General features: G+C 44.9%; 1 protein-coding gene across 1 annotated transcript; it reads right to left on the minus strand.

Annotated features, from left to right (window-relative positions):
• Window position 1: 1 nt before the first annotated feature.
• sh3bp1 (SH3-domain binding protein 1) lies at window positions 2-9,131 on the minus strand. Its single transcript, XM_083687899.1, has 18 exons — window positions 8,929-9,131; window positions 6,407-6,449; window positions 5,883-5,987; window positions 5,642-5,718; window positions 5,387-5,498; window positions 5,063-5,139; window positions 4,722-4,809; window positions 4,474-4,542; window positions 4,137-4,224; window positions 3,829-3,962; window positions 3,427-3,538; window positions 3,194-3,275; window positions 2,985-3,065; window positions 2,695-2,808; window positions 2,334-2,431; window positions 2,012-2,183; window positions 1,481-1,797; window positions 2-1,133 (listed from the first exon to the last, which is right to left on the minus strand). Exons 1-18 carry the CDS (start codon window positions 8,976-8,978, stop codon window positions 682-684), a joined length of 2,271 nt encoding a protein of 756 aa, XP_083544025.1. The 5' UTR covers window positions 8,979-9,131; the 3' UTR covers window positions 2-681.
• Window positions 9,132-9,530: the final 399 nt, after the last annotated feature.

The raw sequence follows: 9,530 nt of genomic DNA on the forward strand, positions 1-9,530 counted from the left end.
AAAGCTTTGACATGTTTTATTTACATATCATATTGAGCATGTGATATACAACATTGAGAAAATGGTAATACAAAACAAACAAGGTACTGCAGGAGAGATCAGAGATTTTCTAAAATTTTTACAATCAGAGATTTGTAGAAAAAAAAAAGAGCAAGAGCTAAACCTGTTGCAGACACTCATCTCCATCTCTGGAATGTACGAAGACAATGGTTATGCACTACATCTGTACCTAAAGCATAAAGACTGCATGTTTCATAGATGAAACACTACTGTCATTGTAAGAGCCATTTTGGTATGGGTTTATGTTTGTCTGGTTGTGGTCTGTTCTGGTCTGTCACTTCTCACCAGTAGAGAGATGTCTCACTGAGGTTATGGGTCAGGTGTATAAGGTCACAGGTAAACAGGTAGTAATCATGCATGGGAGGACAGGAGATTCATATGTTTTTTTACTGGCACTCACAAAATTGCCTTCAACCCAGATTATTCTACCACAAACCATCACCATGGTAAATCCTCAGTTTGATCTGTCATCAATATCATTGGATTAATTCATCAAATGGGAACCTCACCAAACAGTATATCTGGACATTGTATCATTAGCGCGTCAAAAACTGTCATTTATGCATCAAGTGGTGAATTGGAACTTTGCAATAGCCCTGACAGTCATTCTCCCTTATTGGGCTATTGGGGTGGCCTGCTTGTCTGCAGTAGTGGGGGCATTGGCGGAGGGAAATTTGGGGCCCTGCGGCCTTTCTTCTGTAAGGCCTGGGGCCTGGGTGAGGGTTGTGGCAGGGTTTCGGGCACCCCTGCCCGGACCGGGGCTGTTGGAGGTGCCCGGACCTGGGCTGTTGGAGGTGCACGGGCCTGGGTTGTTGGAGGTGCACGGGCCTGGGTTGTTGGAGGTGGTGGGGCCTGGGCTGTTGGAGGTGGTGGGGCCTGGGCTGTTGGAGGTGGTGGGGCCTGGGCTGTTGGAGGTGGTGGGGCCTGGGTTGTTGGAGGTGGTGGGGCCTGGGTTGCTGGATGTGGTGGGGCCTGGGTTGTTGGAGGTGGTGGTGGGACTCTTGGTTTGGAGTACGTGACAACCACCTCTTTACCCTGGATGGGCGTCTTGTGTTGGAGGAAGGATTTCCTTGCTGTGAGATAAGTCAAAGACAGAGACAGTTGGACATTGAGGATAGGTTTCAGAAGTCAGATATGTGGGGTATTTTGATCAACTAAAACTGTGGGTTGTGGTAGCAGTTATTTATGATGAAACTAGCTTAGGCTTATTATTTTGGGGCTAGGCTTCCTGTGTGCTGAAGTGGGCCAGTGGTTTGTCACGAGAGCAGGGATGGACTCACTATGAGGCCATTAAAGAAAGAGTAACGAGAGGGAGTTTAATACTATCTCTTTAGGTAGCTAGGTAGTATAGGGTATTCTGTGCAATTGATTCTTGTAAACACATTTTATTTTTTGTAAGCATGTATGGATGGCAACATACGTTTGCATGGCGCGATTTTCAGTGTGGCTCTGGGAGAATCTGGAGGTGCCTCTAAGATGGGTTCTAGCAGGCTCGGTTCTGGGCTCTGCTTCTGGGTCCAGCTGCAGTCTGGTGTTGGGTTTGTAACCAATGTTAACCTGGGCACAGGGGGTGGGCTTGGAACCAGTGTTGAGCTGGGCACTGGGGGTGGGCTCTGGTTCTGGTTCTTGGCATGGCTTATTGGAGCTGGAGTGCCAGGGTTCTCCCAGGTGGTAGTTTTACGATCCACTGAGCCAGACTTCACAAGGCAATAGCCTCCATTGTCCTGAGACGTGGTGCTGTGCAAGAGACGGTGGAGGGTAAGACAAGTGTCTTAGTGTTTGAGTGTTAAACAACAGAACTAATACCTAATGTAACAATACGATATGGTCATTGACGTCTTTATCAAAAGTTACAGTCAAAACATGTATCAAACCCACAACTCTGGTGTTATGAGCACCTTGCTACGATCAACTGAACCAGTGTAGCATTCCCTCCCAGTCAGTGCTGTACCTGAATGTTTTTGAGAGAGCAGAATGGTAGGAGGAGCTGGATACTGAGGAGCAAGCAGAGAGACTTCTGGTGACCATCTCTTTCCCAGAATCCACAGAATCCACGGGCTGAGGAGGTGAACCCAGACTAAGATCTGGGCTGCCAGGTGGTTCAAGGATCTCAAAGTCCACCTCTAGAAAGGAACACAAGATTTGTGTCTGAGGAGTTGCATCGAAACACAATCCATTTATAAGTGTTTTTTGTTTGTTATTTCCATGGCAATATGCATGCCCAAAATTCTATGACCACTCAAAAGAATTCTAGTTCTAGACACTTTGTTCACCTTCTGGAAAGAGACTGCTGCAGTACTGTATGAGTGGCTCGATCACTGTAACCACCTGGACAGACGAGGCAGACGCCATATCCAACAGGGCCACTTCTCTGAGAGGGAACGAGAGAGAGAGTGAGACTGAGAAGGGGGAGGGGGAGGGGGTTGGAATAATGAGCGAAAATGAATAATGGGCGAAGCAGAGAAATAATATGTAAAGAAAAGCAAGATGGGGATTGAGACATGAGAGAGTGACAGAGAGTGACAGAGAGAGAGAGAGAGAGAGCGTGAGTCATAAGGTAAGTGTGAAACAGTCATGACGACAGGGCTATTTATTGTCAGACTCTGTGGTTTGGCTTCCTCTACTAGTACCAACCCCTCAGTGCGAGGCCAGAGGAGGTTGGGCCCCAGCACGATGGCAATGTTACTGGGACTCATTCTGTTCACCGCCTGCTGCTCTGACAGAAGAGACAGAAACTGCACCAGGTACCTGACAGAGAGAGAGAGAGAGAGAGAGAGAGAGAGAGAGAGAGAGAGAGGAGGGGAGAGGAGAGGAGAGGGATATTTACCATCACCACACACCTTGCATCATTGTGGTGAGTTTAACATGTGAATGGGTCAGGATCTGAGGGAGGTGTTACACAGATACGGTATTTGAGTGCTGACCGTAGGTTGTTGTAGTTTTCCGATGGTAGCTTCTTCAGCACCACTCTAAATTGCTCCAGCTTGTCAGTCATTTCCTTCTCTCTAGAGAAAGAAGATAGGGAGAGTCGGGAAGACAGATTGAAGACAGGTGAAGGTGTAAGGACAACATTGGAAACTAAATAGAAAAAGTTCTGTGAACTTGTGATATTTACACCAATCGCGGTACCTACCCGGCTGCACTAAACCAGTCATTGTAGAGTTCAAAGGTCATAAGAGGTTCAGGCAGCTCTCTTAGATAGCACTTTAAAGCCCCTGCAAGAACACAAGAGAAAAACATATAGGCATTTACTGTATGTGCAGTTGAGTGAAAAACGCATTATCATTAACTATCACAATTTCCTTCCTCACAGATAAATTGTCAAAACTGTCTCTCTCCACCACCCTCCTTCTCTCAATCCCTGACCTGCGACAGCGTGAGGGTCAGTGCTAAACTCGTCGTGGTCTACGACACCCCCGTCCAGACTGTTCTTCAGTCTCCTTAGCACTGAGGCTGCAGCAGCCATACGGAACAAACCCTGAGAGAGAGAGAGAGAGAGAGAAAGAAAGAGAGAGAGAGAGAGAAAGAGAGAGAGAGAAAGAGAGAGAGAGAGAAAGAGAGAGAGAGCAAGCACAATCTTAGCCCTATACGAAAGACAGACTGCAGGGTCCATACTCATACATATGAATTCCACTGAACTGAACCTCCAAATCAAGTCATGTGTACCTGTCTGCTTTATGGTATACAGTATTTGGTAAGGGATATGTTATCTTGTATAATCTGGTACCATTGTGTAAATCCAGATAGATTGTTCATCCCAGTCCATACCTCCTCTCTCATCCCTGTGTGGAGCAGCATACTGACACACTCCTGAATGGGTGCAGCAATCTCCCTCACGCTGTCATCCAGGTGGGAGAGCAGGGGCACCCCAAACACCTTCACCATAGAGCTCCCCATGGGCTCTGTCATATACACACACACACACACGCACACGTTACATTTTGGGCTGCACATAGGGTACTGTACACATATAACTACATAGACACAAACTTATATACTGATATACAAACACGCAAACACATAATACCCACTATCGTATATATACTGTTAGTGAAAATATACAACACACTGCTCACTTTTTTGACTGTTCTCTTTTAGCTCGCTGATATGTTTTTCCATGACGTCGTGGGAAGTCTTATGGTATTCTGCCTGTAGTTCCAGTAGCTAAGGGCAGAGCACAACTCAGGCACTAAGCAGGTTCAGTTCTTCATCTTTGATGTTAAGCCAGTGGAAGGCTGGTGGAGGTAGAAATCCGAGGACGGGCTCATTGCAATGCATGGTATGGAATCTCATTCAATTCCATGCATTGCAATGAGCCCATCCTCTGATTTCTACCTCCTCCCCTGTGTTAAATGCTAATGGTAGCCAGTCAACCATAGCATGAGGGACTGGTCTGAAGTGAAGCACACTCACACGAATAAAGTAGTTGGCATAGTCGTCTTCTTTAGTGGCAAAGTGATACAGATCTGCAGAGTACTGGTCCTGCAGGGGTAACAATGTACTGTAAATAAAACAGTCCATATCTATGCTCACTGTGATAAAAACATAAGGTGACCTTAACTACATGAATATTGTACATGTTATCCATTTTACCAACACTCTTACAGTAGAATAAAGAGGTTGAAATAACCCCATGACAAAAGTGAAGTTGTGAACACCACCTTGATGCTCTCCAGTCTCCTCCAGGCCTCCTCCTGCTCCTCCTTGAGGCAGTCCTGCCTGGCCTGGTGCCCTGTACTGGCCGTGGACCTGAGGACAACATGGAAAGACCAGTGATGTTGTTTTATAATTCATAGGATATTAAGCTATCTTTTCAGTTGAGGTTGTTTTATTTAGGTGAAAAATTTGCATGGGGCCTAAAAAGTAGGCTTATGCTGTAGGTCCAGTATCACCATTCAATGACGAGATACAATGAGGAGACATGCAGAAGTGAGAAGAGTTAGAAGTGAGGGTGTGTACAGTTAGACACATACAGTCATCACAAGTCAAAAGAGTGACCTACCTGTTGCGTGCGCATTGCCAGTCTGTTGTGAGTCTGGCAAACTGCTTTTTGTTCTTGAGAATCTCTGGCAGATCCTCCTATGGTTAAATATGAGTTAGTTAGTCCTGGTTTTTAAAACATCATTCACAGTACGTGGACAGCAGTATGTGGACTAACCAGGGGCTCCAGATGGCCAGTCGACTGATTCCATGCATTACAATGAGCCAGTCCTCCGATTTCTACCTCCACCTGCGTCCACTGGTGGACACTAGTGTTGGTTGACTCATAATCCATAGAGGAATATTTCCTAGACTAAGGAAACCATCCTACCTAAACCATCCTTACCTCACTAAGTTTATTGAGTGGCTCCAAAACCTCCTTCTCCAGCTTCACCTCAAAGTCAGCGAGTATTTTGGCCAAAGTTATCTCCAAGAAGTAACATATCTCCAAAACATTTCTATCAGGAAGGAAATAAGATATCTGTCAACCAGAGATTGCTCGACTGATTGTATGACCGAATGAAGAATGATTGATTGAGCTGAATGATTGAATTGATTAGGTGATTTAAACATTGAGTGTGTGTCTGGGTTTATCTCTCACCTGATGGAGGAACCGGCATCAAACTCTTTTAAACTCTCAGCCATGCTGTTAGCGAGTAACATGAGAGGTAGCTTTTTCTGTGAGGTATGATACAAGAGAGAAAGAAAGAGAGAGACAGGGAGAGAGAACGAGTGGGGAGAGAATATTGTACATACTGTGGATAATTAAAACCTTAGAGACTATACAGTAATGAAAAGCAGGGGCGAGGGTGAAAGGTCAAAGGTCAAAGGTGAGGAGTTACTATGCGCTTCTCTGAGTCCAGCCCCTGTTGACTCTGTAGGCAGGCCAAGAGCTTCTTGCTGATGACCTGAGCTGCCTTCTTGGCTGGCTCCACCCGCTGCTCCACCTTAGACCAATGAAAATGACTGATAAAGAAGACATGCCAATCACAGAGAAGGTACTGTTTTACCGACAATTTATGTTCCACCGTTTCCCTGAAGTCTTCCCCACATGAATTAAAATGGGAATGGATTGGTGTAAGAGCCCATGCTTAAGCTAATCATATGCTTCATGCAAATCCTTGTGGGGAGGTGTACAGGTGCACAAACGGTGGAGAAATGTTGACTGATGGAGGTAGAACCATTACACATTTCATTCCATGCATTACAATGAGTCTGTCCTCTGATTTCTACCTCAACTAACCTCCCCTGTTCTGTATGAATCTACAATACTGATATGTATTAATGAACATGTATACTCAGAGTAGTGCAGTACACTGAGCTGAGCCACCACTGTTCTCTCTTCTCTACATCCTCTTTAACTCACCATGTGCAGATCCTCTGTCAGAAGTTCAGTTGCATCTTGTGACCTACAGATGATAGAGAGACTTTTAGGCCATATTTGTCAGGACGTGCAAAAATTGGGGTAAGGTCGGCTATCTTTATATTGTAACGTATTTTGGGCTCTGCTCAGCACTATTTGCTGCATCAAATTGGGGCCCATTATGACTTAACCACAACAACAGCCCACAACAACTCTTGCAGATCACCCTGAAGTAGTTGATGTTCTTCGACTTACGAAAGACATGTAAAGGTTATGATCCTGATATATGCAATCAAAGAAGACAGTCTGCTTGTGTCTTAAAGATTTCTGTCAAACTGTCAAAAAAGTCATTTTCAAGTCTACTGTATGAGAGAGCAACTGAGCAACAGAGCAACTGCTTGTGTTTAATTCTCTGGGTCAATTCTCTGAGATCAACATCCCAAGAGAGTGAAGGGCTGTTGTGGTTTACTTAGGAAGCAGGCCAGTGGGAGAGAGAGCTGATGGCTACTGTTCATGTCACAGTCTTCTCCTTCCTCTCACTTCTGATGTTCACCATCACTCTCTCTCCACTGTTAGAGAGAGACAGGAAAGACAGAGAGAGAGAGAGAGAGGAAAGACAGATAGAGAGAGAGAGGGGGAGAGAGAGAGAGAGAGAGAGGAAAGACAGATAGAGAGAGAGAGGAAAGACAGAGAGAGAGAGAGAGAGGGAGAGAGAGGGAGAGAGAGAGAGAGAGAGAGAGAGAGGGAGAGAGAGAGAGAGAGAGAGAGACAGGAAAGACAGAGAGAGAGAGAGAGAGACAGGAAAGACAGAGAGAGAGAGAGAGAGAGGAAAGACAGAGAGAGAGAGAGAGGAAAGACAGATAGAGAGAGAGGGAGAGAGAGAGAGAGAGAGAGAGGAAAGACAGATAGAGAGAGAGAGGGAGAGAGAGAGAGAGAGAGAGGAAAGACAGAGAGAGAGAGAGAGGAAAGACAGATAGAGAGAGAGAGGGAGAGAGAGAGAGAGAGAGAGAGAGAGAGAGCAAGACACAACAAGCCTTTGAGAGAAGTGTTAGATCAACAACGAAAGTAAAGTAAAAACGGAAGCCCTGCCCAGGTTATGGACAGGTCACATGGTTAGTACCTGAGGTGTTTCTATGTGTGTGAATTTTGTGGAGTTTGAAACTCAACTGGAGAAAAAATACCTATGAAATCAACAATAAGTTCCCTATTCTCACTTATGTAACTCTCGTTTCAACTTTCCTGCTACAACACATTTTACACTTATTATTGAGAAGGAGTGTTTCTACATTTGAGTATTTCATCAGAGGTTTTCTCAACTAAACAAAAGGCCCTAGAGCTGGCCCTAGAGCCAGTCTCAGCAATGTGTGAATTGCATGGAAGTTAGCTACTCCTCTGCTCTGGCGGTTAGAGCACTCTCTGTTCTGGTGCAGATGCGTTAGTGGGGTTTATTAATAACCTGAACATGTCAGTGACAGAGAGGCCTGCAGACTGCCAGATCCTCTGCCCTGCTGCTGCTGCTGCAACCTGCAAAAACACTCAGTGGTAGCGGCATGAATGTCAGCAGCCCATCCCTGGTGTCCAATGACACATCTCAGCTGCTTTTCCGTGCGCACACACACACGCACATGCGCACACACACACAGAGTAGAGCAGAAAGGTCAGAAAGGGTGAGATTTTCAAGTTTGCAGGTGGGGATACACACTCACATTTACACTTTAACCTATTGTGTTAGATGTCACACAGACACATCGCCACACAGACACAGACACACACACACACACACAAACAAACACAAGTGAGCTGAGAGGATGTACATTGCACTACTGTTGTCACGGTGACACCATCTCAACTAACTACTCACTGCTATGACAGTCTGTTCTCTCACACACACTGTTTTATGTTACTGTCACAGAAGACATGATACTTCTCCAACTACACACCATTCAACCCTGTATCTTGTGCTCCACATGAAACTACCTATGGGGGGCTTTAGTATTCACCTGCTGTTTAAGGCATCTCTGCTCTCCTAGACACAGCTGGTAAACAAGACTAGATAATTACTAAAAACCAAATGGAACAGGCTTTGGTGTTTCAATGAAAAGGACTGTGGGTCAACGTAAAATCAGCAAATATCACTAGGAACCAGCGACAAAGGTAGGTATTCTGTTCGTCAGGAAACATCAAAACAAGGTTGGCATGACAACCACAGCAAGTGTGGTCATCCTCAGAAACCAAAGGTACTCTTTGCTTCAACACATAGGTTCTCAGGTGACTATCAAACATGCTCTCCACTCAAAGCTACCTACAGTTGCTCATAGTGAAAATGGTCTAAATTGCCTACAAAACAGAGTACTGTATATTGTTATAGAAATTAAAGCATTACAAAAGTACAGTATGTCACTATTGCACTCTATCCCCTGCTATAGTGTCGATAATTTTCTGTGACAAACACATTTTATAGCATTCACAAACTCATTCCTGAAAACAAATAAAGCAACTAGAAAAAGACACTTGACAGTACTTACTTCCCTACAGATCCAAACTGCTTTAAGAGGTTGAAAGATTGTTTCAGCATGGTTGCATTAGAATCAGAAACTCTGCATTAGAACTTTCCCTTGTTCTTGACTCCAGATCCTCAGTCAAGTGTCGCAGGGGTCCGTGTGTGTATTATTTCATAGAGCAGGCAACAATGCATGTGGATTTGTCTTGTGCGCCGTGTCAGTGTGCCGTGCCATCCAACAGTTTTCGTTCTCGTTTCAGAAATGTGCTCTGTGCTCAACTGCCTCACAGACAGGTCCAGAAAGAGGAAGTCGCTCAGATGAGGCAGCAAGGGGAAGAGAGATTTTGTGTGCATCACAATGTGCAACAATATCACAGGAATCCTGTAACAGTTTGATAACTGTGGTTACTGTACCTTTTAACTCTTGGTTAAAAATGTGCTGTATAGATGATGGAAATGTATTCTGAGTCATATAGAAATATGCTCATACAGTAGATGAGTACAGTAATCTGCTTAAACCTACTTTGTATGCAGAGCACCAAATTCTATTAGTGGTGGGGATCTACCAAGAGCAGGTGTCAGAGAGAGAAGAGCCTGGGGTCTACGGGAGGTGACTATTGACTGAGA

The sequence above is a fragment of the Argentina silus genome (genome assembly GCF_951799395.1).
Source record: "Argentina silus genome assembly, chromosome: 16".
NCBI lineage: Eukaryota > Metazoa > Chordata > Actinopteri > Argentiniformes > Argentinidae > Argentina > Argentina silus.

What these genes read in the sequence shown, in the direction of transcription:
- sh3bp1 (XM_083687899.1), bottom strand. Translation starts at nt 8,978, where the DNA reads ATGCTGAAACAATCTTTCAACCTCTTAAAGCAGTTTGGATCTGTAGGG. An exon ending in TGGACTCAGAGAAGCGCATA is followed by an intron (nt 5,719 to 5,882) that starts GTAACTCCTCAC and finishes CATACCTCACAG; the next exon opens with AAAAAGCTACCTCTCATGTT. An exon ending in GGAGACTGGAGAGCATCAAG is followed by an intron (nt 4,543 to 4,721) that starts GTGGTGTTCACA and finishes TTACCCCTGCAG; the next exon opens with GACCAGTACTCTGCAGATCT.